This window comes from Euprymna scolopes, chromosome 21 (genome assembly GCF_053919585.1).
Source record: "Euprymna scolopes isolate OS-2025 chromosome 21, ASM5391958v1, whole genome shotgun sequence".
Classification (NCBI taxonomy): Eukaryota; Metazoa; Mollusca; class Cephalopoda; order Sepiida; family Sepiolidae; genus Euprymna; species Euprymna scolopes.
Genome location: NC_136502.1, coordinates 46529140 through 46556437, shown reverse-complemented (window position 1 = coordinate 46556437; position 27298 = coordinate 46529140). Strand labels below are relative to the sequence as shown.

Below are 27298 nucleotides of genomic sequence, written 5' to 3'. Positions count from 1 at the left end.
TAGAAATATCGTTTTTTATGAATAACTAACAAACCAAGAATTAGATTTTTATATATATATAGATTTGTTTTGTTTTTTGTTGCTTATTTCTAATTGAGGAATCTGAAGAAAGAGAAGTCTCAAAAAATATTTTCTTGGTTGGTTTCTCAGTTTATTTGCCTATCGACAGTTGTATGGTCAATTAAGGCCAATTTTTTGGTGGCAGTTCTGTACTTTTCTTTGCGTCAAAATAGGTTTGGAGAAATAATTTTTTTTTTTAATTTGTTTCTTTTTTGTTTCTAATTTTTAATGTAGCAATCTGAAAAAAGAGAAGACTGAAAAAAACATTTGCTTGACAGATACCTCAATATATTCAATTGTTTGGCCTATCAACGGCTATATCTTCATGTAAGGCCAAGTGTTTTTTAGTAAACAGATGGTTTGTGCGCTATATGCACGTGTGTAAAAAGATGGTATTGATTACAATTACACAGAAATTAAAAATATATCTGGAAAAAAATGCAAGATTAAAAATCAAGTGAAGTTTAAATGGAAAGTTATTTAAACAGATTTACTGTAAAAAAAATTATCAAATCATAAGAAGATGATAATTTTTATTTTAATGTTATGAGATTTAAAGAATCAGTAATAATTCGTTTAAAAAATCTGTAGAAAAGGCAGGAAGTAAAAAATGGAAATAATTGAAATAGTAATATAGTAATGCCCCCCCAAAACACAGGAAAACGGTAAGGAATAAATCTTGTTGGATAATAATGAAAAAAAGAGTTATGTGTAAAATCTATTTTAATTGTTAAAGTATAACCATACAATTTCTAAATGCACGTGAAAGTTAAAAAAAAATTCTGAAAAAAAAACAAAAAAACAGCAAATGAATTTTCATGGAAAAAATGGTTGCTAGATTTTTTATTTTATTTCAATAACAAAAAATTAGCTGTGATATAAGCCTTAAGATAAACAAATGAATTTAAAATTAAAAACTTCAGAAAATTAGCAAATTAATTTAAATGTAAAAAAGGGGATTGTTTTTTTTATTTATCAAGTAAAGAGAAAATGAAATCTTGTAATTTGAGCGTGGTGTATGAATTGAAACAAAGTTCAGGTCTACATACAGGAAGTCTAACCCAGAAGCGTCTCGCAGAATAGACTTACGAAAAGTAGTTTTATTTTAAGGATAGGCTGTCTGAAAATTTCAATTGAATTGGTAACGAACCGAAATTTATGAATAACGACTGCGAAGCATTTGTTTAAAAAAAAAAACTCTGGAAAAAAAAAAACAAATGTATACAAATAAAAAAGAAACAATAACAAGAAAAATAAAAAATATATGTCTGGAAAAAAATTCAAGATTAAATATCAAATGAAGTTCAAATATGAAGTTCTTTAGACAGATTTACTGTAAGAGACTTACTAAGGAATTATTAGATGATAATTTTAAAGAATCAGTAATAATTTGTTAAAAAAAAAGCAGGAAGGAAAAATTTCCCAATGCCCAAAATAAACGAAATAAATACCTGGAAACTGTAGTGAATAATGCTTTTTGGGTAATGATAAAAAAATTGTGACATGAATGTCAGAAAAAAATCTTGGGGAAAAGGTTTGCTTTCAAAACAGCAAATGAATTTGATCAAAAACAATGGGTGCTATTTTTTTTTTTTTTTTTTTTTTTTTTCAATAACATAAGAAATCAAGAATTAGATTTATTTTAGGTAGGCTTGGAGAGGAAAGCTTTAAGAAAAACAAATGAATTTAAATTTTTTAAAAAGTGGATTCTTGGAATTCGAGATGTCGTTAGATGCCATGAAAGAAACTAAACAATTAAAACATAATGTTTGATGGGTGAAAAGCCTTAAGATGAGCAAATGAATTCAAAATTAAAAAATTGGGAAGATAAACAAATGAAGTTAAATTTTAAAAATAGGGGATGTTTTTTTTTTTTACTTATCGATTAAACAGACAATGAAATCTTGTAATTTGAAAATCATCAAATCGTAGTGCATGAATTGAAACGGAAGTTCAGCTCTACCAAAATAGAGTCTCACAGAATCAAATTACGAAAAATATTTTTATTTTATTTAATAATAATTTTATAATTTTTAATTTTAATTTATTTTAATAACATAAAAACATTCCTAGACTCTAAGGAGAGACTGTCTGAAAATTTCAATTAAATTGGTAATGTAGAAATATTGCTTTATTGATAACTAATGAACTAACAATTAGATTTATATATATATATATATATATATATATAACAGTTTTTTTAAATTAATGTAGAGACGATTATACAGGGTGGAATGATAAAATTATCCTAGAAAAAAAACGACATGATTCCTTTCCATTTGATGAAAACTTTCTTTTTTTTTTTGTTGCAGACCATCTACTAATTGGCCAGTTGTGTACAAATTTCAAGAGCAATAGGAGCCTTCTATCATGTCTGAAAGTGACGTAATGTTCAACAAGCAAGATTGGAGATGCACCGCTGTACAATTCATACTCCCTACCGATCCAAGTTATGACAATAGAACCATTGCCAGCATCCTCAAAATGCAAATCTGAATGGTTAACACTTGAGAGCACAGCTTAATACATTGGACGACCCTTTGGAGGTGGTGGAATGGAAGCCCAAGGCCGAGAACACCGCCAGGAAGACCTGGACCAAGAAGTTCATTGAAAAGGCCCAGCAGATCATTGATGAAACTCCCCGGCAGCCTATTTGGAAGATTGCCAGAGTTTTAAGCGTCTCACACACAACTGTGAAGGAGGATTTGAAGTGTAGGTCCTACAGGTGCCATACAAGCCAGATCTTGACTGAGAAGACAAGGAATCTCAGGCTAATCAAGTCTGTCAGGTTGTTCAACAAACTGAAGCATCCCAAGAAGCCAAACATGGTCTGGTTCTTTTCAGACAAAAAAAAACTTCTGCCAGGACCAGGTGCACAACAGCTAGAGCCATCGCTGGAATGCTATGAATAACAAGGGACGTGCCCAGAGTGATAAAAGCAGTTTCCATGGTTATGGTCTTTGGTGTAGTGTCAAGTAAGGGCCACATCATACTAGTTCACATCTTTGAAGTCAACTTGAAAGTTAACAGCAAAGTATATCTGGATGTGCGTGAAGATTTTGGTGATCCCCTGGTGCAATCAGGTGGCTGCGCTGATGATTCCCAGAAGAATGAAACATTAGTGTCTGTAGGTATTTAATAATTATTATAGTAAATAATTATATATATATATATATATATATATATACTAGCAAAAGTACCCGTCATTGACTGGGTTCAAAAACAGCCTACAGAAAATGGACTCTGATTTATGAAAGTATGATAGGTTATGAAAAGGAAGGGTTGTAAAGATATAGCTTCGAATTTGGGTGTATGAAAACCAAGCAAAATATGATGAAAGTAAAAATAAAATAGATAAACCCCATAATTTATTATACCATACCTGTTCACACTGAAACACTTATCACAATATTCTGTGGATCTGTATTAAAAAACCTTGTTAAACTTTGTGACATATTTCCATTCTATGGAGGTCAGGCGCGAACAAACACTCCATAATTTTATTATACCATATTTCTTCAAACTGAAACAATTATCAAAGTATACTTATGCAGATAGATATGAAAAGTCTTTATTAAAGTTTGTGCCTATTTCCATTCTATGGAGACCAGGCGCGAACGCTGACCCCACAATTTTATTATACCATCCCTATTTAAGTTAAAACATACTTATCAAAGTATTATTATGTACATCTATATCAAAAACACTTGTAAACGTTTTTTTTAATTTTTTATTTCCATACTTTGGGGACCAGGCGCGAACGCAGACTCCACAATTTTAATGAATCACCGTTCTGCCAGATCAACATACCCATTCCTGTGTCTCAATACATCTTCTATCATCATATGTAAACAGTTTTTTAAAATAGTCAACCATATAGGAGCCTATTCGTGACCAGACACACACACACACACACACACACACACACACACACACACACATTCAGCTTTATATTATAGATATACAAGGTTGAACAATAAAATTGTCACCCCAAAGACACTAAAGCTTTATTTCAAAACTTTTATTGAAAAAATCACAGACACTAGAGTTTCATCCTTCTGGGAATCATCAGTGCAGGGTGTCACGATTAACACTGGTTGATAGATTCAAGCCCGGTAACAGAAGCAATCTCTGGCTTCATTAGCAAGGACCATTCAGCCGCTGTTAACTGCAAGAAATACTATTGAAATTTAAACATTTATTTTTAAATGTTTTTAACGTCATATATATATATATATATATATATATATATATATATATATATATATATATGGCTTGAGGTAGTTGCTTGTCTAGCCGGACTGATGAGCTGTGAAACAACGAAACAGTACTGTATATCGATGACTATAATGCTCCTTATCTTGGGTTGAGCATATTGGGAAGTGATATGCAAGTTACCATTAGCATATTAAGCGATGCTCTTTGTGTAAACAAATTGAGCTTTACATTTACACATACATAGCTTAGAGGGTGTTCAAACTTAATTATCTCCGTTTTTGCCACACTAGAGGCACTGATGTTGATACTATAAAAGCAGAGACACAAGGAGAATCTCTTTCTCACTTCGGACGAAACGTGTGCACCACATACGCACAAAATCCAAGGTGCGTGAGACACATTCTTTCAACTTTACACATTCTTTTCAGATTTCATTGGATCTATGTACGCATTTTTATGGACGCAATCCAACCGGATGTGAACCTTTTTGGATTCACAGTAAATAAAGCATCCACAAACACCTTAACTTAAAAGTCAATTTTGCCCCGAGAAAGTAAGTAGTAAGAAAATGAGAAACATTTTAATTAATTTGCTATATGGCCTTACTACTGTTATCTGACCTGGAAGTGTGTGATTGGTTAAAGTTAAATTTATATGCAAAAACTGATCCCTAACTCTAAAGTTTGAAATACAGTAGAATCCCGGGATACGGTGGCCCTAGGATACGATTTTTTCAGCTTACGGTGTGAAATACGATGTTTATCCAGACTCTGGTTACGGTATTTGCCCTGCCTTATGGTGTTATTTGTAATGTTATTTGATCATATACATGTGTATTATATACTGTATTGTATTTTGTTGCTAATTTTTAATGTTGTATCCCAGGGTTCTACTGTATTTGTTTTTTCTTTTATTCTTATAAAGTTTTTCACACTGTTTATATGTAATCACACACACACACACACACACAAAAAAAATAGAATCTCATTTTCCTTTTTGGGTGAACTAACATAAAAGGAAAAACTCCAATAAAACCCTTTTTTATCTATAATTTTGAGGTGCTTTTTGTATGAAACATGTTTTAATAGCAGAAAAAAAATCTTTCCAAACACTCTTGGTAATTTTCTAAATAATTACAACTGTCTCCAAAGTAAGCCCTAAGCATTTTTTTTTTCGTATACATCGCCATAACTGTAACCAGTAAGTGTAACTGTAACTTCATGCCTTCATTGACAAATTGCAGAAACGTATCTGTAATTTCTTCTTCACTGCAACCTCTCACACACAGACGTGATGTTACTAGTCTCAAATTTTTCTACAAATACTATTATGGCGTGTGTTCCTCAGAATTGGGTCCTGGATATAACCTTAAACTATATCCGATAGTGAGGCCCCAGCTTGCGGGCTTTGGGAAGTGTGGAGCCACTCTTTAATTGCCATTGCTCCCAGGTCCACTCTGCCCCGGAGTGGTAGTACCTGTTAAGATCCCAACTATTGGTTAAATAGAAATCGACTTGAAAAAAACAAAACAAATATATTCTATTAATAAAATTTTCTTCAAAATAACTGGATTCAGCATTAAATAACCTGACAAGGTTTGATATGCCGTAAAACAAAAGCAATTTCCCCCACTCTATATCTGTGCTTAAAACGCGGATTCCATGAACAAAGCTTCTTTCTAAGAACTGCACGCCTGTGGAACTCTGTTCCGTCTGCCTGCTTCCCACCGGACTACAACTTGGATGTCTTCAAGTCCAATGTTAACAAATTCCTAATGAACCGCCCCCTTAAGTAAACACTTCATCAAATCTCCACACTAACGTAATGTACTTGAAATAACCCTTATCCCTGAGTGGCTTCCGGGCCTTGATAAGTGATGATCACTGTGTAAAAAAAAAAAAAAAAAAAAAAAAAAACCAACCTCAGAATTGTCTGATCTATTCCATGCTTCCTTTGTTTCAGCTTGTTTGACTCGTTGGTCTAAAGGTCTTCATAAACCTGCTACTATAATACTTCATTGTAATACAACTTCCATTTACAGTTAAAGTTACAGTTATGGCGATGTACATGAAAAAAGAGTGAAAGGGTGAAAAAGAATTTGGGGACGGGAGTAATTCTATAAAAAATATTACAAATGCACAATTAATTTCCAAGAAACATGTCTTTTTTTTAAGGACATTAAATGTAATTGGTGAACATTTTACGTTAAATTTATATGCACAATTGATTCCCCTTTCTGAAATATAAACTAATATTTTGGATGTTTTATTCATTCTTACTCGGCTAAAATAAGTAGATTATCATTGTAGATTAATACCCTCCGTAAACACCTCCGTCCCCATTAAAAAAAAAAAAAATGAGATTCAGCTATTTTTAAGTGATTACATTTAAAAAACTTGGTGGAAAGGAAAAAAACAAAAAAAACAATTACCTTAGAATTTAGAATGAGGGATCTATTTCTTATATAAAATTAACTTATAATGATTCCCCCATTCCGGGCCATTGTAGCTTTTTAGAGTAGTTAACCAAAAATTTTTTAACACTAACCCAAAGTCTGCGTGGCAAAATCGTAAAAACACACATAATCGATTTTTAAAAAACAGTAGAAGCATTTATCCTCCATAGCAAAAAGAAATACAAATAAAATAAGAATTCAGTTAACTGCCCTGAAACACTAAAATGTTCCGGAAATGGGTATTATTTTACGCAAAATTCTTGAATAATTGTTTCTTTATGGTTGTTGTTTTTTTTGTTTTTTCTATAAATGTTTCAGTGTTTTCGCACATAATCGCCTAAAAATGTAGAATCTTATTTTGTTTTGTTTGGGAGGAGGCATGATTTAACAGAGAGTGTTTATCTATGGTAATGTCATAAGTAGTTTGTATACATCGCCTTTGCGGTCGAGTTTATTACTAACTGTCCGAGGCGGAGGCGCCCCAATCGAGGAATGCCGACATTCTTTGCAACATCTGTTACTTACTCATAGGTACGTGCAAAATGAATGCTGATGCTCAAAATGAATAAACATTTTGACCTCTCCCTTTATTTAAAAATTCACCAAAAATCAGGAAATTAACCAATTTTAATGAAATTTTCAGTATTTAGCAAAAAATGATCACGGAATATATTCAACCCATTATTTTTATTTAAATCTTAGTGGAAATGTATTATTTTGTTTAAACAAAAAATACCTTTACTAAAGTTATAGTTTTCAGTAGTAAAAAAAATGATTTAATTTATTTTTGCTTTTTTTTTTATATAAATAAAGCATCGTAAAATATAACAATAAAAAAATGATTTAATTTTTACCGAAACATTACGATAAAAGCCCCTAAAGGCTGTATTAATGAATTCGATATAACTCGAAGAAAAATGAATTTCTCGAACTACCGATATTATTGATTTAAGCATTGTTTATTTAATATTTTCACACAAAAAAATTATAATTGCAAAAAATATTTCGACTTTTTTTTTTTTTATTACAGGTTTCGCATAATTTTTATATGTCAGATTTTAATATTTTCCTTGCTAAATGAATGTGAAACTTTCGGCATATCATAATTTGTAATGTAATATTGAACAATAATTAAAAAAATAATAATTTAAAAACAGGAACACAGAAAAATAATTAAATTAAAAAATGGTAAAAATGATACAAACGTTCAGAATAGGAATGTAGGGATGCACTTCTGGGGAAAAAAGAAAACTAACACACCCCTATCTCCCTTTAGTTGCATGACGTCGTTTTCACAGTCTTTCGACTGGCTGAAATTTTGGGTTTCCGTATATTCCGTGTTTACAAAACCTTAGTTGGCTGCGCTTTTGCGAACGGCAAAATCACTCGGTTTTGGGTCTAAGTAAGCTATTTTTTTGTACAGCAAGGTGTTTATTATTATTATTATTATTATTATTATTATTATTATTATTATTATCATAATAATAATAATTAAAAAAAAAAAAATTTTAATCAATATCTTAGGACTTTACTAATTATCTTTGAAATAGACCCAGAAAACTAATATTTATCTTTTAAAGGATTTTTACAATGAATTTATTTAACTTCAAAATTTAGCGGACTTGAAGACAATGTTTCATAACTTTTTTTTTTTTTTTTTTTTTTTTTTCACGTGTACAAATATTTTTTTCATTTTGGAAATTTAGTTTAGTCTTTAATCTTTCAAATACAATCAAAAAGTAGTTGGAAACCTACAAAAAAATTATGATAAATCGGCTTTCAAAACTATGTCCCCCTAGCTTTATTCGTTCATTTTTGTCTGTACCTAGTTACTCAGAAACGTTTGGACTGGAGAATCTATTTTCGACAATTAGTTCGGCAGAAACTGGACGATTTCTGTCGGGATTAGTTATTAGTCCTGAGTAGTCCTAGAAGGTTCACTCTTCCAGGCCTTGCCATACCCCCCCCCACCGGGGAATGCTGCTCAGGCAACTTTTTAATAGGCCAGAGTGCTCTCTCTTGCGGTGGAAAGAAAATAAATACCCAGTAGCGAGATAAATAAGAGGAGTAGTACCGGATCCAACTGTACTCTGTAAGCGGTTCGTGCCGGTTCGTTCAAATTATTTATGGTTCTACCGTAGATTAACATAGAATATCATTTTTCTTTTGGAGTGAAATAATGGTGCTAATGCAGAGAGTGATCCGCGCTATTTTTTAAATCGCATTTCCACGTTTAATTAAAGTTTTATATGTTTTTTTTTTATTCAATTGTAAGGTTAAAGTACAGAATAGGAACAAAACACCTTCCCCTCCCCATGTTAAGAATGGCTTTTAAATAATGACATAATTATTTCAGCATCGATCACTCTCTGAATGAGTACCGAAATAATATATGGTGCAAGGAAGGCTACAATAAAATACATTTTAAAACGTTCAAGAAAAATCGGTGGTTTTCTGGAGCAAGAAGGCAGTTATAACGGGCGTATTGGAAGGGACTTTTGTTGCCTCGACACCGGCGACTTCCTGTTCTGGTCTGTCTCCCTCTGAAAAGAGACTGACTTTTTGTAAAAGGTAAGTTTTATAATAATTGTAATAAATAACTTTCAGAGTTTCATTTGATGGGAATGACAGGAAAATGTCGCATTCGTAAGAATAGAAATCATCTTTAGCCCAGATTGCTGGGTTATTCATTAATCACTTCATTAGCCAACGGTCAAAAACAATAACAAGGCGAATAGTGTTTTGTGTAGTAGCGGTTCGTATTCTTTCAACCAACCAAAAGAGGAATTCTCTTCGAGTGGACACTTTGAAAATATCGCAGAATTTAATGTGAAACCCATTAGTTTTTAATTATTAAACGACATTATTGGATGATTTTCTTTCAAGTTTCTTTTTCTGTCTATCATTCATGCTGGGTTTGTTGGGCCAGCCGGTGGTCTGGTGTGATGACCCGACACGTTTTCTAATTTGTGTGTTTAACCTGTTATCGATTTCTAGATTTCGATAAGAATTTATCAACTAGTAGAACATATGTTAAATATCTTTTTTTAAAATGTGTTTTCTTTTTTAATTAAAAAAATTCATTCATTTGAGTTCAGACATGGGGTAGAACGGCGAAAACGGAAACTAGGTCAGAAAAAAAAACACTTTACATTTTTAGTATTATTTATTATTATGATTAGTAGTAGTACCGACTCCGCTAATTAAAATATCAAAAACATATCGGTTTCCTTTATCTTAACACTTTTACCTAAATCATCCCCCATCCCTAAAAATTAGATTCAACTTTTTTAGGCGATTACATAAAAGCCACTTTATTGGTAGTAATATTATTAATATTAGTAGTGATACCGATTACTCTAATTGAAGTAGTAAAAACTTCCACAGGGAACTCATTCAAATGTAAATATATTAATGTTGGCATTGTATACAGGTTCAGTGTAGCTAAATGGAGACACTCTGATATTACTGAAGTTTGTTTTTTGTTTTTTGTTAAAACTGCAAAAGTATTTATCTAAGCTAGCGGGGACGCCCGGTCGTATAGTACGCTTAAATATGATATTTTAATTCTTGCAGATTTCGGTACTTATACAGTTTAATGACGACATTAAAAAATGGAAATATTGAAAAAAAAATTTTTTGTACGTACCTGTTATAGACTGAAGTTCTTCGAAAAAAAATTTCACTTAATTTGATCAAGTAGTTTTTTTTTTTTTACAGCGAAAAACAATTATTTATCACGACGACGTCAACGTACCCATTTTGGAAATGTACCTAGCAGAATACCTCCATTTTAGGCCAGATTTCGCAATCTAGCCTTTTTTTTTCACCAGAATGAGATGCGCACATCACATCTGCAATTTTTTTCCGTTTTTTTTTTATTTTTAAAGCAGAATACTATTGAATATGCCAAGAAATTGAAGAATGCAAAGAACTGAAGAATTTTTTACGCGATTATTTTCGAAACATGCGCAGTAGTGTTTACCGATGTATTGGAAAATTCAAAATGGTGCCCGACACTCTCTTTAACATGGTAAGTTTGGGAAAAGGTGTTATAAATAATAAACTACACAAAATACTATTTAAAAAACACCGAATATATGTCAACTTATGTCACGGTAATATATATTGAGCGAATTTCTAACAGTACTTTGTCTAGTTTATTATTTATAACGTCTTTCCTGAAGTTACTGTGTTAAAGAGAGACTCTGGCGCCATTTTGAATTTTCCAATACATCGGTAAACACTGTATGCTTTTCGAGCTGAATAAACATGTTACATTGAATAAAAACACTAAAAACATATCCATATACAGTAATACAAACCCTAAGTTTTTTTTTTTTAATTCGAAAATTTCGGTTGCATATTTCTAATTTTTCTAATATTTTATTTTTATTTTCTTCTGTTACAAATTAAAAAAAAAAAAAAACACTCCAAAAATGGCATCTGTCTTCAAAAAAAAAAAAAAAAAAAATTCTCATTCTGGTGGAAAAAAAAAGGGCTAGATTGGCCTAAAATGGAGGTATTCTGCTACGTAGGGCAGTTACCGGCCCTTGGGGAAAGCTACCTGCCCTTGGGGAATTCCTGGGCGCTGCAATAACATTTCCAAAATGGCCACCTTGACGTAGCCGTGATAAATAATTGTTTTTCGCTGTAAAAAAAAAACTACTTGATCAAATGAAGTGAAATTTTTTTTCGAAGAACTTCAGTCTATAACAGGTACGTACAAAAAATTTTTTTTTCAGTATTTCCATTTTTTAATGTCGTCATTAAACTGTATAAGTACCCAGATTTCGTATATATTATAGAGTTAATTTTCTATCGCTTTTTATATATTATAAAGTTGTGATTTAAATTTTTAAAAAAAGGGGGGTAAATGTTTATTTTATTACAACGCCGACCGTTCTAGTTTGTATTTGTAATGGTTATCGAAACTGCTGAAAACGAACCTGGCATGTAAACCCATCACAAATTTACCGTTTGCATGGTATAACCCCTGGCCCCTGGACCCTGGGACTATTTTGCGCCATTTCACTGCTTTTGTAAATGCTTTTCTTACATGATCACATTACATGATTACTTGAATCTAGGAATCTTTAGCGAACATTTGAAATAAGTTTAAAAGAAAAAAAGTGATTCATTTTTTTGTGTTACATAGTTTTGGTAAATTTTCAGATTAGGTCCACCTCAACAATTTTCTTTTAAATGACGACTTTTATAGGTTTTAGACTATGCTGAATACGAAAATCGCATTGAAAGTTTGCAGAAATAAGTAGTTATCGAGATATAAAAAGTTGTACTATGCATTGTATTCTTTGCCGGCCATTTTTTTACGCGCGTGCGCGCGCCATAAACAAATCTACTCATCTATGACTGACATTGCACGTGCATAAAAAAGATGGCCGCCAAAAAATACAATGCATAATACAACTTTTTATATCTCGATAACTAATTATTTCTGCAAAATTTCAATGCGATTTTCGTAGTCAGCATTGTCGAAAACCTTTTAAAAGTTGTCATTTAAAAGAAAATTGTGGAGGTGGGCCTAATCTAAAAAAAAATACCATAGTTTCTAATGCTTTTAAATCGAAAAGATTAAGTTTTCACAAGCGGTTTACAAAAACATTTTATGGTTTTTGCGTTGTGGTGGCTGCGGCTGCCACAACATCCACCGCCCCCTTCCGCCAATGTAAACAGAATTTGTGTGAAATATTAAACTTTTCTTCTGCTCGGTTAATGTCGTCGCGTTACTTACAGAAAAGCAGTTAATTAAACTGCAGAAACAACTGTTAAAAAATTTACAAGTTATATAATTGACTATCCGCTTCAAAAAAAAACAACAACAAAAAAAAGTCTTTGTAAACCGTGCGTGAAAACTTAATCTTTTCGATCAATTAAAAAGTATTAAATCTACGTAACACAAAAAATGAACCAATTTTTTTCTCTTTTTAAACTTTATTTCAAAGCTCCTTTCTGAGAACTGCACGCCTGTGGAATTGTCTTCCGTTTTCCTGCTTTCCAGCTGACTACAATATGGTTGTCTTCAAGTCCAAAGTAAACAAGTTTCTGATGAGCCGTTCCACTTAAATTAACAAATTTACCGAATTTCCATTACTATCGATTACTATATTGTTCTTTTGACTGCTGTACACTCTTTAACCCTTATCCTTGAGTGGCCTCTCGGCCTTGATAAGTGGTAACGCCTATGTAAAAAAAAAAAAAATGTCCGCTAAAGATTCTTCCGCAATGTGAAAAGTCACTTTACTATGCAAACGCATCATGTTAGAAAAGTGTTAACGAAAGCGGTGAACAGGCACAAAATAGTCCTAGGGTGCAGGGCTGCAGGGGTTAATACCATGCAGACGGTAAATTTGCGATGGGTTGAAATGCCAAATTCGTTTTCAGCAGCCTCAATAACCCCTAAAAACACAAACTAGAATGGTCGGCATTGTGTTACAGTTAAAATAAACAGTTACCCCCACCCCCCAAAAAAAGTATCCATATGAACTGGTGCATCAGCTTGAACTGAAACCAAATCGAAACTTATGAAAAAAAATATACATATAACTTGAGTTTCTTCAGTTATAACTGAAACTGAAACCAAAGCTTATGAAGAATTCTTGATAAAATTATATAAAAAAAAAAAAAAAAAAAAAAAAAAAAAAAAAAAAAAAAAAGATAGATTACTGGAGTGCCATCAGTTATAATTGAAACCGAAACTAAAACTTATGAAGAATTCTTGGTAAAATTATTTATAAGAAGTAAATGACTTGAGTGCCATCAGCTATAATCGAAACTGAAACCAAAACTTATGAAGAATTCAAGAAATGGAAGTCCATAACAATTAAACGACAGTCACTCGGATGTAAGCTTGGCACACAAAATAAATAACACACACGATATTCTATTAATATATAGACTAGATGTAATTGTTTTCATTCAAAAATTCATCTTTTTCACTATTCTTCTGACATAAATAATAAGTTTCTTTGCTTCCATATCCTCATAATCATTATTATTGTTGTTGTTGTTGTTGTTTATTTTGATATTAGTACAGCTTCTGAACCAGACAAAATCAACTTTTTACTTGGCATCTTTCGATTGTTTGCATAAACAGCCGGGAAATGCTGAATCGCTTAGTAGAACCAGATGACAAATTTACCTGTTAAGTAACTTTTGACATTGCTGGTAGGTTAACTGAATTGGACAAAATATGAACTGCTTTTTTTTTTTCTTTTTTTTTCTTTTTTTTTTTCTTTTTTTTTCTTTTTCTTTTTTTTCTTTTTTTTTCTTTTTCTTTTTTTTCTTTTTTTTTCTTTTTTTCTTTTCTTTTTTTTTTTTTTTTATAACTCTTACCCCAATCATAAACTAACTCTAATCTAGTTGGGTTTTGTTTGTTTCAAAAGCTCCAAAAATTAAAGTAAAATAAATAAAAAAAACCACATAAAAAACAATTTATCAAAAAAAAAAAAAAAAAAAAACTTTACCATAAAATAAAAAAAATTAAAATTATTGATTTTCGTTGTCAGAAAATAAATAAATAATACAAATTGGCATTTTTAACGATAAACAAAAATTGAAGAAAAACTTTTCTATTGCACCTACTTGTACCAGAATGGAGATTGTATATTCCAAAAATCACAAAAATTGATCAAGTAATTTTTTTTGTATTTATGAAAAACAAATTTGTCGTTTTCTTTTTTGTTTTTTTTACCGATAAGTGACAGTTCTCAAGAAATCATAGTAACAGTAGGTTATCAGTGATTATTTTGACAGTTTTCATGTGCATTAGGGTTGTCTACCCTTGTTCACTGATTGCTTGACTTTATTTTTTTCACCCTCATCGAAACCAAGTAAAATTTCATTTTTTTTAATAAAAAAACAAAACTACTTGATCAAATTACGTAATTTTTGGACTTTTTCATCTTCATCCTGACTGGTATGTACATCATACAGACATTTCTGGATTTTCTTTAATTTTAAATGCTACCATAAGTGCCAGTCTGAATATGCACCTTATTAATAAGTAAATAAAACATACGACAGGCCTTTTTCTTTCATTATTTTTTTCATCAGCCTCATTTTAATTTTGACACTGTTTTGTTTTGATTCGCCTTTTTCCGACTATTTACGTATGTCGGCTTCGACAGGTTCAAAACCTTTCTTTCATATTCAGTTTTATATCTGTTTTACATGCTAGAATGTGCTTGACAGCTTTTAGAAAATCACTTCCCAACTAACCAAACTCTGACCTAGTCTTTATTTATCTTTCTTTAGGTCCTTCTTTTTTTTTTTTTTTTTTTTTTAATTTTTTTTTTTTATCTCTTTCTCACATGTTAACAGTCTGGGATCAGTTTGACAGAAGGTGGACCATTGTAGCATCTTTTAGCTTTGTTCTGTTGGTTGAGATATTTGTTCTGGGTGGTCCTAAGATGTTCACCTTCCCAAGCTTTTTTCTCTTTTTGAAAAGGCATTGTTTATGGTCTGTCCTCTGGTGCCGATGGGGTTGCTCAGACATTTTTGTGGGTCCAAAGTGTCCAAAGTCCTTTTCTGGGTCCAAAGTGTCTAAAGTCCTTTAGTGCATTTGGTCTAGCATCCCCAGCTCCCTGAACTATACCTTACCATCGGTGGGGTGGGGGGGTAAATATCTTCTTTTAATGTTGCCATACCATTGAAATGTTTGTTCTACTTTTAAATTAATGTTTTTACCGATAAGTCATAAATTAAAAGTACTTTTCAGGAATCTACAGACAAAACACTTCAACATATCCATGTACTAAATTCATCTATAAATGAACTTCTAATAACTCGAGTTTCCGTATAAAAACACTCCACCTTAGCACCATAAATAAGGTAAAACTATATAATTATATTAACAACAATAATAATAGTATTTCAAATCTAAATTGCTATTTACTATCCATAGCGAGTATTCACGAGTGATTTTTTTTTTTTTTTTTTTTTTTTTTTTTCTTCCCAAGTAACAAGAAATAATAACACTGGAATCTTTTGGTGATTATGGTTTTCCCCCCCCCCCCCCCCCTGACAATCCTCCAAAGCTCATTACTGAGTGAAAAATGTCTTTTCAACATTTATCTTTTTTAATAAAACAAACAAAATCAAATTATTTAAACAATAAAAGGTTTAACAGAACAATATACCCCTTTTTTCTTTCTTTTTTTTTTTTTTAAACAAAAGCCGTTTAAAATAAAAATCTGGAGTTCAAGTCTCGACATAAAATTCTACAGTTATTTAGAATTACATTTATTTAAAAACAAAATACAGAAAATTCTTTGATATACTTACTCGTCACAGAACAAAGATATCATATTCCAAAAGTTATATGGGTTTCTATTTGGCTAGTAAACGAACATCTTTAGTTGGCAAAGGTCAACTAAAGATAAATTTTTCCACGGAGTTGTGAAAAGATAATAAATTAATTCATTTATTAAATTGTCACTCCTTAATACAACTTCAGTGCGTATGTCATCAATTGATCCATATAAAATTGGTCAGGAATGAACTTATGAACAAGTGAAAAAGCTGAGTGGGTTGTTTTCTCGGATATTAAATTCAGATAAGAAAGTGGGTGGCTCCCTTAAGGACATCAACTTTGATATGAACTTGCCTAACACTCCCATCCTCCAGCCTTGTGGTTCTGGATATGACCTTAAACTATATCCGATGGTGAGGCCCCAGCTTGCGGGCTTTGGGGAGTGTGGAGACACCCTTTAATTGCCATTGCTCCCAGGTCCACTCTAACCTGGAGTGGTAGTACCTGTTAGAGTCCCAACTATGGGTTAAATAGAAACCGACTTGAAAAAAAAAATATATGTATTCTATTAAAAAACTTTTCTTCAAAATAACTTGATTCGGCATTAAATAACCTGAAAAGGGTTGATATGCCGTAAAACAAAAAATCAACCAACCATCTAGCCTTGTACCACATGGCAGAAGTGAGATAATTACCTTCTTTCAGTGTAATCATTAGGGCTACAACAGCAGCATATTCTTTACCTTGTTTTGATTCTCAGGTATATATCCATTGATATCTTATGTTTTTGTATAGAGTGATGTGGTTCTCGGTTGATTGTGTCTAACTGTGTCAGATATATACTCGAGAGTCAAAACAATGAAAAGAATATGCTGTTGTCATAGCCCTATTTATCATACCATTGAAATTTCCTGTTTTGCACACATCTCCCTATACTGTCCAGATTTAATCTTCCTTTGCGGTAGTCAGATGCAGCCACACATTGTGCATTTAGAGATCTTAATAAAAAGACTGAAAACACTTGATTGGATGAATGTTAGTCTGTCATGATCGAGGATATTAACTATTCATATATGTATAGTGTGGTCAAGGCTTGCCTTTTCATTTTTACTGGCTCACAATGATGCAAGGCAGTCTTTCTGTGAGAGATGAAAGCTAACACAAAACAAATAAATTTTATAAAAGGCAAGATAATTTACTCTTCTACCTATCTGAATAATTTTATCTGTGTGCTATAACTTCAAAGCGTATTTTGGTTCCAAAAAAGCTAGTAACAATTTTGTTGGAAAAAAATGTCTGACAGTAACATGGAATCTCGGTAATTGCTCTAAAATTAGACAAAAATATTGATAATAAAAATATACAGTTTGGTTGAACATTACATCCTCACACAATTGGTGACAGTTATTAGCTGATATGATGTTTAATTTTTTATTTTTTTAGAGATTATGAAGACTTTGTGACCGTCTAATGTATGCCATTTTTTTTTTTTTTTGTTCTTGCATAGTTTTTACTTGTCTAATGGTAGAAAGCGGTTTCCTTGTGATGAACACTACTATGAATAAACAAAAAACGAAACTAAAGTGCTCGTCTGAGCTCCAATCTATGTACCTCCCTCGCTAAACTTTCACAAAAAACACTCGTCTAACTGAAACCACTATCAATAATTTCATCTGTAATTATTTAAATTAAATTAAATAATTAATGTAATAATTTTTATCTGTGCCTAAATCTAAACGTAGATTCCATGAACAAAGCTTCTGTCTTAGAACTGCATGTCTGTGAAATTCTGTTCTGACTACAATTTGGTCATCTTCAAGTCCAACGTAAACAAATTCTTGCTGAACCATGGCCTAAAGTAATCCAATTTACCAAATTTCCACTACTAACGATTACTACGATATTATCCCATTGACTACTGTATACTCATTAACCCTTATCCTTGAGTGGCTTCTGGACCTTGATAAATATTGACTCCTGTGTAAAAAAAATTTTTTAAATAATCTATTAGAAAGACTTCAAGAGATGACCATCTATTGACAGGAAAATGTGTTGAGATAAATTTTGTATAATTTCATATTCAGATATATTTGTTTGCAGTAGGATATGTTGATGTAGAATTATTTAGCTGGTTATTAGTGTTATCGAGGTTTCTAGTTAATTTGTTTGTCTAAAAGATAATTGGATAATAAGTTGTTAATTAAGAACTGCTTAATGTGCTTTTCTGGTTTGTATTACTATACACATAGATTAAAAAAAATTGTCAAAAAACAAATATCTTAGAAACTCACCGAATATGTCAGTCTATGTCACGGTAACATATATTAAGTGAGTTTCTAACATTATTTTGTATAATTTTTTAGTTTTAACTCATTTTCCCAAACTTAACATATTCAACTAAGAGTCTGTCGCCATTTGTATTTTTCAAATACATCAATAACCCTGTATGTTTTTTGAGCCGAATAAACATTTTACATTAAATAAAAACACTAAAAAATTATTCAGTTAGGTAGAAAAGTAACTTCTCCTGCCTTTGATAACATTTATTTGTTGTTTTTTGACAACTTTTTCGAATCTATGTGTATAGTAATACAAACCCTATTTTTCTAATTGAGGAGATGAATTTTGCAATGTTTAATAGATTTTTTTTTATCATTGCAATTTTATATTGATGTGGGCGTTCTCCTCTGTAATTTAGAATGCAAGAAGTACTAGAATAAACTTTTGCTTGCAGTAGGTATAAGAAATAAATGAAAGCATGTCCAACTGTAAGTGTAAAATATAGATTTTAAAAAAAGTCTGTATCCAACAAAGAAACGAAGACCAACAAAGTTTCTGCCATTTTTTTGCGGATGACATTTTTGTTGTCGATCTGAGGTATGGCACTTTACTGTTTTAAAAAGCCCATCTTCTTAGTTTTAAAAAGCCCACCTTCCTAGTTCCTGTTTTAAAAAAAGCCCACCTTCCTAGTTCCTGTTTTAAAAAGCCCACTTTCCTAGTTCCTGTTTTAAAAAGCCAACCTTCTCGTCCCTTGAGAATTGCTAATCGTCTGAGCCCCCCCCCCACCTACCAGGGGGTATATGTCCAGCCAATTTTTAATTGCCTTGAGTGCTCTTCCTCCAGGACTCTGGTTTCAAACCTTACACTTTCTGACATTGTGTCACATCTCCTGTAGTATTAGCAAGAATATAATAAAACTAAGAAGTGAAGTGAGTCCTTTGACTATAAAAAATGAGGCAACTGCTACAAAGAGCGTCTGGACTAACAACAATAACATTTCTAAACCTGTTATTTAGAATGGCACAATCAGGTTGACACCTCGGTTCTCGCCAGATCACTGAAGTTAAGCAAGGGTGAGCCTGGCCAGTACTAGATGGGTGACCATTTGGGAAGGCTAGGCGCTGTATGTATTGTGCTGAGTCTTAGAAATTTCCAATTGGTATCTGGGGGTGCATTTAACTCACTGGAGGAGATGCAACCCCGAATCAAGACAGAAAGCAACAGGAAACTCTCGTCTTTACTTTTCTTCCTGAGATTACCATGGCTCTACAATTTGAAGAGCCGTGGTCGCTGATGCATTTAAACAGCAGAGCTGCTGCTGCTGTTATTTAGAATGAAAAGAAAGAACAACAATGAAAAAGAATGACAATGGTGTAGATTTAGAGCTTATTGTGGAATGGTACCCAGCTGCAAGCAATCATCCAACTCCCTAAAGGTACAAACCTGGAGATGTTTCTTTAAAAGAAACTCTGATTTATGTCCCTATATATATATGCTAGCTTCGGTCTTTTCAATAAATACTATCATAGAATTGTCTGATCTAATCTCTGCTTCCTTTATTTCAGCTTGTTTGACTCGTTGGTCTAGTGGTCTTTACAAATTCACTGTTTTGATACTTCATTGTAATACAGCTTCTTATTCTAGTAGCTTCTTTGCAAGAACTCAAGGCTTGTGGAATTCCCTTCCTGATGATTCTTTTCTTATCTATCGTCTTGGTATTTTCAAGCCAATAGATATCTCATGTCTTGTGAAAATCATCTTTCATTCTTGTTAGCTCCGTACATTAAATGGCTTCATGCCTTGTCTGGGAGGATTTTCATAAAAATGTGTTAATATTATCAAAATAAAAAAGTTTTTCCTTCAACTTCTGTGTCCTTGATAAATTATTCAACTAATCCAAATGAAATTTGTGATTTTATTTACCTTTTTAAAATTTTATGAAAAAAACTTCACAATGTTAGTAAATTCTTTATAAAATAAGATGTAGCACAAGGCCAAAATTGGATGGGAGTGATTTTATCTTAATTTCAGCTTGGAATCTTTCTCTTGCAAACAACCATGTTTTTTTTTTTTTTTTTTTTTTTTTTCTTAGAGCAAACATTTTTTTAATATTTTAAACTTTTGGAGAACTGGATTTTTCCACATTAAAAAACCGACCTTGTATCTAACTCTGCCCTTGTGGGGAGGTAAGTAAATAGGAACTGTAAATGAAGCTAAATTGTGGCAAATATATGCAGGTTCAAATAACAAATTTAGATGAAATTCTTTAAAGTTTTTTTTATTTCTATTTACCAAAATTGATATTTTTATTAACAAAACATTTTTCAAATTATTTTACAGGTGTTTTTACTAATCACTAGTATATCATTCAGTTTGTTTTTGGTTGTTGTTTTTTACTGCCCCCCCCCCCCCCCCCGAGACAGGCAGACCGTGATCCCTTCCTTCCCTTAGGTTGGAAAGTTTATCTCAATTTCAGATTGGAGTCTTTCTCTTGCTAACAGCCATGTTTTTTCTTTTACCTGAACATATTTTTAATATTTTTATTGCACATAAAAAAAAAACTTTTCAATTCACAAAATAAACTTTGAACATGCTTTTTACACAAACATTTTAATGCATGTAACAGATTTAAATTTAAAAATAAAGTTAAAACATATTCAGTCGATATTTTATGAGAAAAAATGTAAATTAACACCATTTGTTACCCCACCCACCTTCGAAAATAAAATGAGATTTTTTTTTTTTTTTTTTTTTTTTTTTTAGACAATTATTTGGGAACATCCTAAAGAACTTATCAGAAAAAAAAAAGAAAATAGAAACAATTATTTTAGAATTTAGATTGAAGGATCAGTTTTGCATATGAATTGAGCATAAAATGATTCTCCATTAACGTTTTAGGGCAGTCAACTAATTTTTTAAAATTTTGTTATGGGGTATAAATCTTATGCAAGAAGGGATGATTCTACTCTTCGAAGTGATTAGATGTGATTGTGCTAATCTTTTTATTTAGCTGGGAGTGCCATTTGAACATGATAGGGTTAAGGAAGTTTTTTATGATTGGGTAGCACTTGGACCTAGTTTTAGTAGAGTAATTATTATTATTATTATTACTAGCGGGACCTATGAAAATTCCACAGCAGACTCTTTCATATGTAATATATTGATGTTGGCATTCTCTGGATGTTCAGTGTAAATGAAGAGGCCCTGATGTTATTGTAGCTCTTGGTTAAACCTGCAAAAGTATTTATCTAAGCTAGCAGGGATGCCCAGCATTGCCCACTCATAAAATACGCTTAAATATGATATTTTAATTTATGCAGATTTTATATATATTATTATAGTAAATTTTCTATCGATTTTTATATATTATAAAGTTATGATTTCGAAAATAAAAAATATATCCATATGACTTAAGTGCATCAGCTTGAATTGAAACTGAAATAAAAATTTATAAAGAAAAAAATATATTGTTACATATGCGATAAAAGGGGTGGTAAGGCAATTTATAACGTAGGGGTATGAACGGAAACCTAATGATAAAACAAATATCGTTTACCTTTGTAACACATTGCCGAAAGGGAGGGGTATAAGGGAATGTACGGGAAAGCAAAAACCCAAGTATTTTTCTCTTTATTGCATATGTGACACAGCAAAAAAAAAAAAACAAGTTGATAGAAACACAAGGATGAACACAATAAAAATGCGATGAAATAACGAGATAACAGACACTTTCCCAAATGATACAAAAATAGATTTATTTAAGATGAAAAAAAAGGAAGAGTTAACGAAAGAAAAAGAAATGTATTCAAAGTTATGGAATCTGAAGTATATCTACGCGTATTGAAATAAGCAAAAGTCCTTTGGGGGGGTAATCAAAGTCTTTGCACTTACAGGTCTCTTTTGTTTTTCCTTTCTTTTTTTTTATTTCTTTTGCTGGTGTGTTTCCCAACTCGTCAATGACGCAGTTAATCCAAGATATTTCCTTTGGTGGAGGAAAAGTTTGATAACAAATTCACGTGTTCTCTTTTCTTGCTCGCGCGTTATATATCTGTCTCCCTCGTGAGGGATAAGATATCACATCGTCCTCATTCAGTACATCCGCATCTCCTTCGCATGATGGGGGAAAAGTCATCGTCTCTTTCATGAGAAAGTAAATTAATCGCATTCTCTCGCATGACTGAAGAAGAGGGTTGCGTTGTCCATGTGTCGTGTATCGGTATCTCCTTTTCGCAAGAGGGGAAGAAGTCGACCCCCCCCTCCTCCTCACACGAGGAGGGAAACCTCTTAACAGGTTGGCGACCAAAACCGAAAAGAGCGACTTCCGCTAGTGTCCAGTTAAAAAAAGGGAAAGGGGAAGCGATACCACTTCCGGTTCCTCCCTCTTCCTCTCTGCTTCACAATCCAGTCTAAAAATAGACTTGACGAAATCTCTAGCCGGTAAAGTCTCTGCAAGGTTTTAAAGGAGGGCAGTACATTAGACTTTCGCTCAGTTCCAAAACGACTACTGTATTAACGTATCTTGTGGGAATCATGCTTTATTTTACCTCGGCGACAAAATATAAAAACAAAAAAACGATATATCTCGTCAGTCTAAAATTAAGTATTTAAATTTTTATTTAAATATATAATCCAATTTAAAGATTAGGTCACAATATGCATGTATATATGTGTATAACTTGAGTTCCTTCAGCTATAATCGAAACTGAAACCAAAACTTATGAACAATTTTTGGTAAAATAATTTTTTACAAGAAATGGAAGGTCATAACAATTAAAACAAGTCACTCAGAAGAAAAATAATGTAAACATCACATACAAAATAACACACACTACCATATTAATATATAGATAATTATTATCTATCTATTTTTTTTTTTAACTTTCAACATTGTTTATATCTCTTTATTTTTATTTGCAGCCTGTAAAATTTCTAGGACGTCGTCTGCAAGGAAACCTAACTGTTGGAGAAGGGAAGAATCTATCTCTTTCAGTTATGGAATCATCTACCGAGCTGTGTGGTGAAGCTGTTGATGTGAAACCCATTTTAATTCCTGATCCGGATGCAAAAGATGACGATCAGAAAGATCCGGACTTTAACATCTTCGATGAGATAGCCGCCGAGAGAAACGCCAGCCTGAAAAGGACCGCCTACCAGTGTAATGTTTGTAAGCGGAATTTCTCGTACACGACGGATCTAAAAAGACACCTGCGAATACACACGGGCGAGACGCCTTATCAGTGTGAAGTGTGCGACCGGTCATTCTCAGTTAAATGTAACCTAAAGACGCATATGAGAACACATACGGGGGAAACCCCATTCTCGTGCAGTATTTGTCAAAAATCATTCTCTTACAATGGAACCTTAAAAGCGCATATGCGAACACATACGGGTGAGACGCCCTATTTTTGTGAACTCTGTAACAAGTCTTTCTCCCGAGATACACACTACAAAAGACACCTAAAAACGCACACCGGGGACACCTCGTGTACTTGTGAGGTTTGTGGAAAGGTGTTTTTACGAAATGATAACCTACAGTTGCACGTCCGGGCCCACACAGGCGAAACCCCGTACCTATGTGTAATCTGTGATAAATCTTTCGCCGCAGGTTCTGCGTTAAAAGCTCATATGAGAGTACACGCAAGCGTAAACCCCTTCCAGTGTCAAGTCTGTGAAAAAACTTATTCCAACAAGTCGCACTTAAAACGACACATCAAGACTCACACCGAGGAAACTCGCTTCGTTTGTCACATGTGTGAAAAGAGTTTCTCACGGAAAGACCATCTGAAAAAACACGTACGAACCCACCCTGGCGTGACGATTTATGATTTTGAACTTTGCGGCTAGTTTTAGCGTGTTGAGCTCTGCTTTAAAACAAAACACTATATATGATTATTTAAGAGGTAGGAATAACATTTTGTCAAGTGAAAAAATTCAAACTACCTGTCCCAGGAAAGGTACATGCTGATGAGCTACAGAACTTTTTAATAAGTACAAGAATTCAAACATGAAAACATTTTTCTGTGTTAAAATAGATGAATACATAAATATGTAAAGTTATGGATTGTTTAAAAATGTTTTTTAGAATAGCTTTTTTGTCAGTCAGCCTTGTCATCCCTTCCTTCCCTATTGGGTTTTTGAAGGGCTTTCCTATTGAACACTGATGGTGGGGTCTCTTTCAGATTCTCTTTGTCTGATAACTGACCAATAATGGTAAAGAATAAGATCATAATGATTTTTTAGTTGAAGCTTTCCCGCATTGTAAGAGACCGAATTTGAGAAACTTCTCCATCAATTCACACTAAATGTCGGGCTAGTCTTCAGGCGGCTTGCATAGATTTTTCGTCACTTTTATCTGCTACACCATGTATCCTTGCAGACTGAAAAAGGTCGAAGATTATGTAGCAGTCACAAATAAAATTAAGATTTATTTTCTCTTGCGAATCAATGTGATTCAGTGAGACATTGATTAATTAGCATCGAGGGTCGCATTGATTCCATGTTCGTTCATGGATGTGTGTCTCTTGATGTATTTCTGGCATGGATAACTGGGTCTGTTACTGCCATGCTAATATTCCAGTTTGATTATCTTGCCTCTGGATTTATCATTTTCAGTTAAAAGACTTTTGTTTTGAAGTTATTCGACCTTTCACTCCATTTATCTTATGTAATTTATTCATCTTTCATTCTTTTTAGCTTCTTACAGCAAGTGGCTTTATGGCTTGTCTGAAGCAATTTCCATTAAGAAAAAAAAACAAACAAAATTATTTATTTATTTATCTTTTAGAATCTACCAGTTCTGCTGGTTAGTAAGGATAGAATTTCGCTGAACATATTCCATCCATTCTTAGCTCGTTCGCATGCTGAGGAGGGGTTTCTCATATTAGTCAAAGAGACATCCTCAAAAAATCCGCTTCTGTCGGGCTGAGGTCTGGTTCTATTCAGTCCTAGGAGGTCTACCTTCCCAGGCTTTACTTTCTCCCTTTAAGAAAGGGTTAGTTTAATGCTAATCGCTTAAGGTGCCACCTATCAGCGAATGTCGACAGAGCTGCTCAGGCATTTTTTGTAGGCCAAATCACACTTGTCCTAGTGTGCTTTCTTTTTCCAAACCTCCTCTATTGTAATAAATTCTAACTACCTATTGAGGAGATAAACACAAGACATCCTTGTCCATGCAATCCAATATTATTTTGCTACTGCACAAGGTGGAGCAGGTGCTAATGTGATTACAAGAGTTAACAAAGGATGGAGCATGTTCAGGGCTTTTTTACCATTACTAATGAACAATGTTAATAGTGTCAAGCAAAGGACAAGTCTATCAGACGTGCGTATATAGTGAGATGTTGCGTGGAAGTGAAACCTGGCCAGTGAAGGTTGCAGATATGCATTGCATGGTGAGAAATGATATGAAACAGGTTTAGATTTGATGACCTCAGAGGAGAATCAAATCTGTACAGCATATGAAGATGTGTGTGTTAAACAGGAAACTTTGTTGGAATTATGATATTGGAAGAAATGTGTGTTCTTTGGTTGGATGTAGAGCAGTTGAGGTAGCAGGTTCAGTTGGCAGGGAAAAACCAAAGAAAACATGGGAGTAAGTGATGAGGATGCGTTTTAGAGAAAGGAGAATACAGAGTTAGTGATATGTTAGTTTTGGAAGCAATCTCTAAAAACTGTCCAACACATGCCAGCATCTAAAACGGATGTGAAACCAAATATGATGATGATGATGATGATGATAATGTCAATATTAATTTTGTCTGTTATCTTTTTTTTTTTTAATTTCACATTCTTTTTATCTAGGGAAAAATGAGAAGCTCAAAGAAAATATGACTAATTATTTTACTAAAACTACAATTTTAAATATCATACCTAATAACCCACTGCACTTTCCAAATCCTATTGCCTTAATAGCTTAAATAGAGAATAGCTTAAATAGAGAATAGCTTAAATAGAGATCATTGATGAAATGGACTTAGGGGCGTTCCAAAAATGGACAAGGGGCGTTCCAAAAATACTGCCTCCTATTTTTTACTCCACCCAAATGGATCACACTGGATTGTAAATTATTATGATGACTAAACTTATGCATTTATGACCTGAAAGTTTCATTTCTCTGTTACAGATATTGACAGTGTGCGACTCTAAGAATGCAGTTCCTGTCATGGATGTGCATCAGAAGTACATGATGAGATGCATCATTGAATTCCTGACAAATGTGCATTGAGAATGGTTGTGACTATGTAGAGAAATAAATTCTGCGGCACAAAAGGTTGCTCTTTTTAATGGTACCACTCCCGTCTTTGCGACTCATCAGCTTTTTCAGTTAAAAAAAAAAAAAAGATAGGAGGCTTTACTTTTGGAATGACCCGGGTATGACAAAGTGAACTGCGGATGCCCATGCACAATCATCATTCAACGTTGGCTTTGAGAATGGTGGTGACTATGTGAAAAAATAAATTTTGGAGCACAAAAGGTCACTCCTATCACGCCTGTCTTCATAGCTTTTCAACTTTTTGAGTTAAAAAAAAAATAGGAGGCTTTACTTTTGGAACAAAGTTTTGACTGATGTAACCTCCAATTTCCAGGTGTGTTCAGAAATCTTTATGTCAAACTCTAGAATTTGTATGGTATTTCGGATGATGCCCTTTATTTAATCTACAAGAATATCTTGCTTTTGTTCCATCAACCATGATCAGGTAAAAGTTTTAAATAATTTGTAATTGTAGTCGTATCGACTGTACTGAGAATCGAGCCTTTAATCTTCAGATGACTCGCATAGAACTCTTATCGTTTTTATCTGTTACACTAAAGATCACTGCAGACTGAAAAATGTCAGAGGTTATGTAGCAGTCAGAAATAAAATTAATATTTTTTGTCACAGATCAATGTGATTCGGTGACACATTGATCAATCAGGGGTGCAGTGATTCCATCTGTCGATACTTGTATAGTTTAATCAAGACATTAAAAAATCAAAATATTGAAAAAAAAGTTTATATTGTATGTATCCGT

The 27298-nt window shown here is 32.8% G+C and overlaps 1 protein-coding gene across 1 annotated transcript; it reads left to right on the top strand.

Annotated features, from left to right (window-relative positions):
- The first annotated feature begins 8513 nt into the window (after positions 1-8513).
- Positions 8514-26732, top strand: LOC145242216 (uncharacterized). The gene is made up of 2 exons (XM_080105215.1): positions 8514-9304; positions 23205-26732. The coding sequence occupies exon 2, from the start codon at positions 23280-23282 to the stop codon at positions 24129-24131; it is 852 nt and encodes a 283-aa protein (XP_079961341.1). The 5' UTR covers positions 8514-9304; positions 23205-23279; the 3' UTR covers positions 24132-26732.
- The last annotated feature ends 566 nt before the right edge of the window (positions 26733-27298 follow it).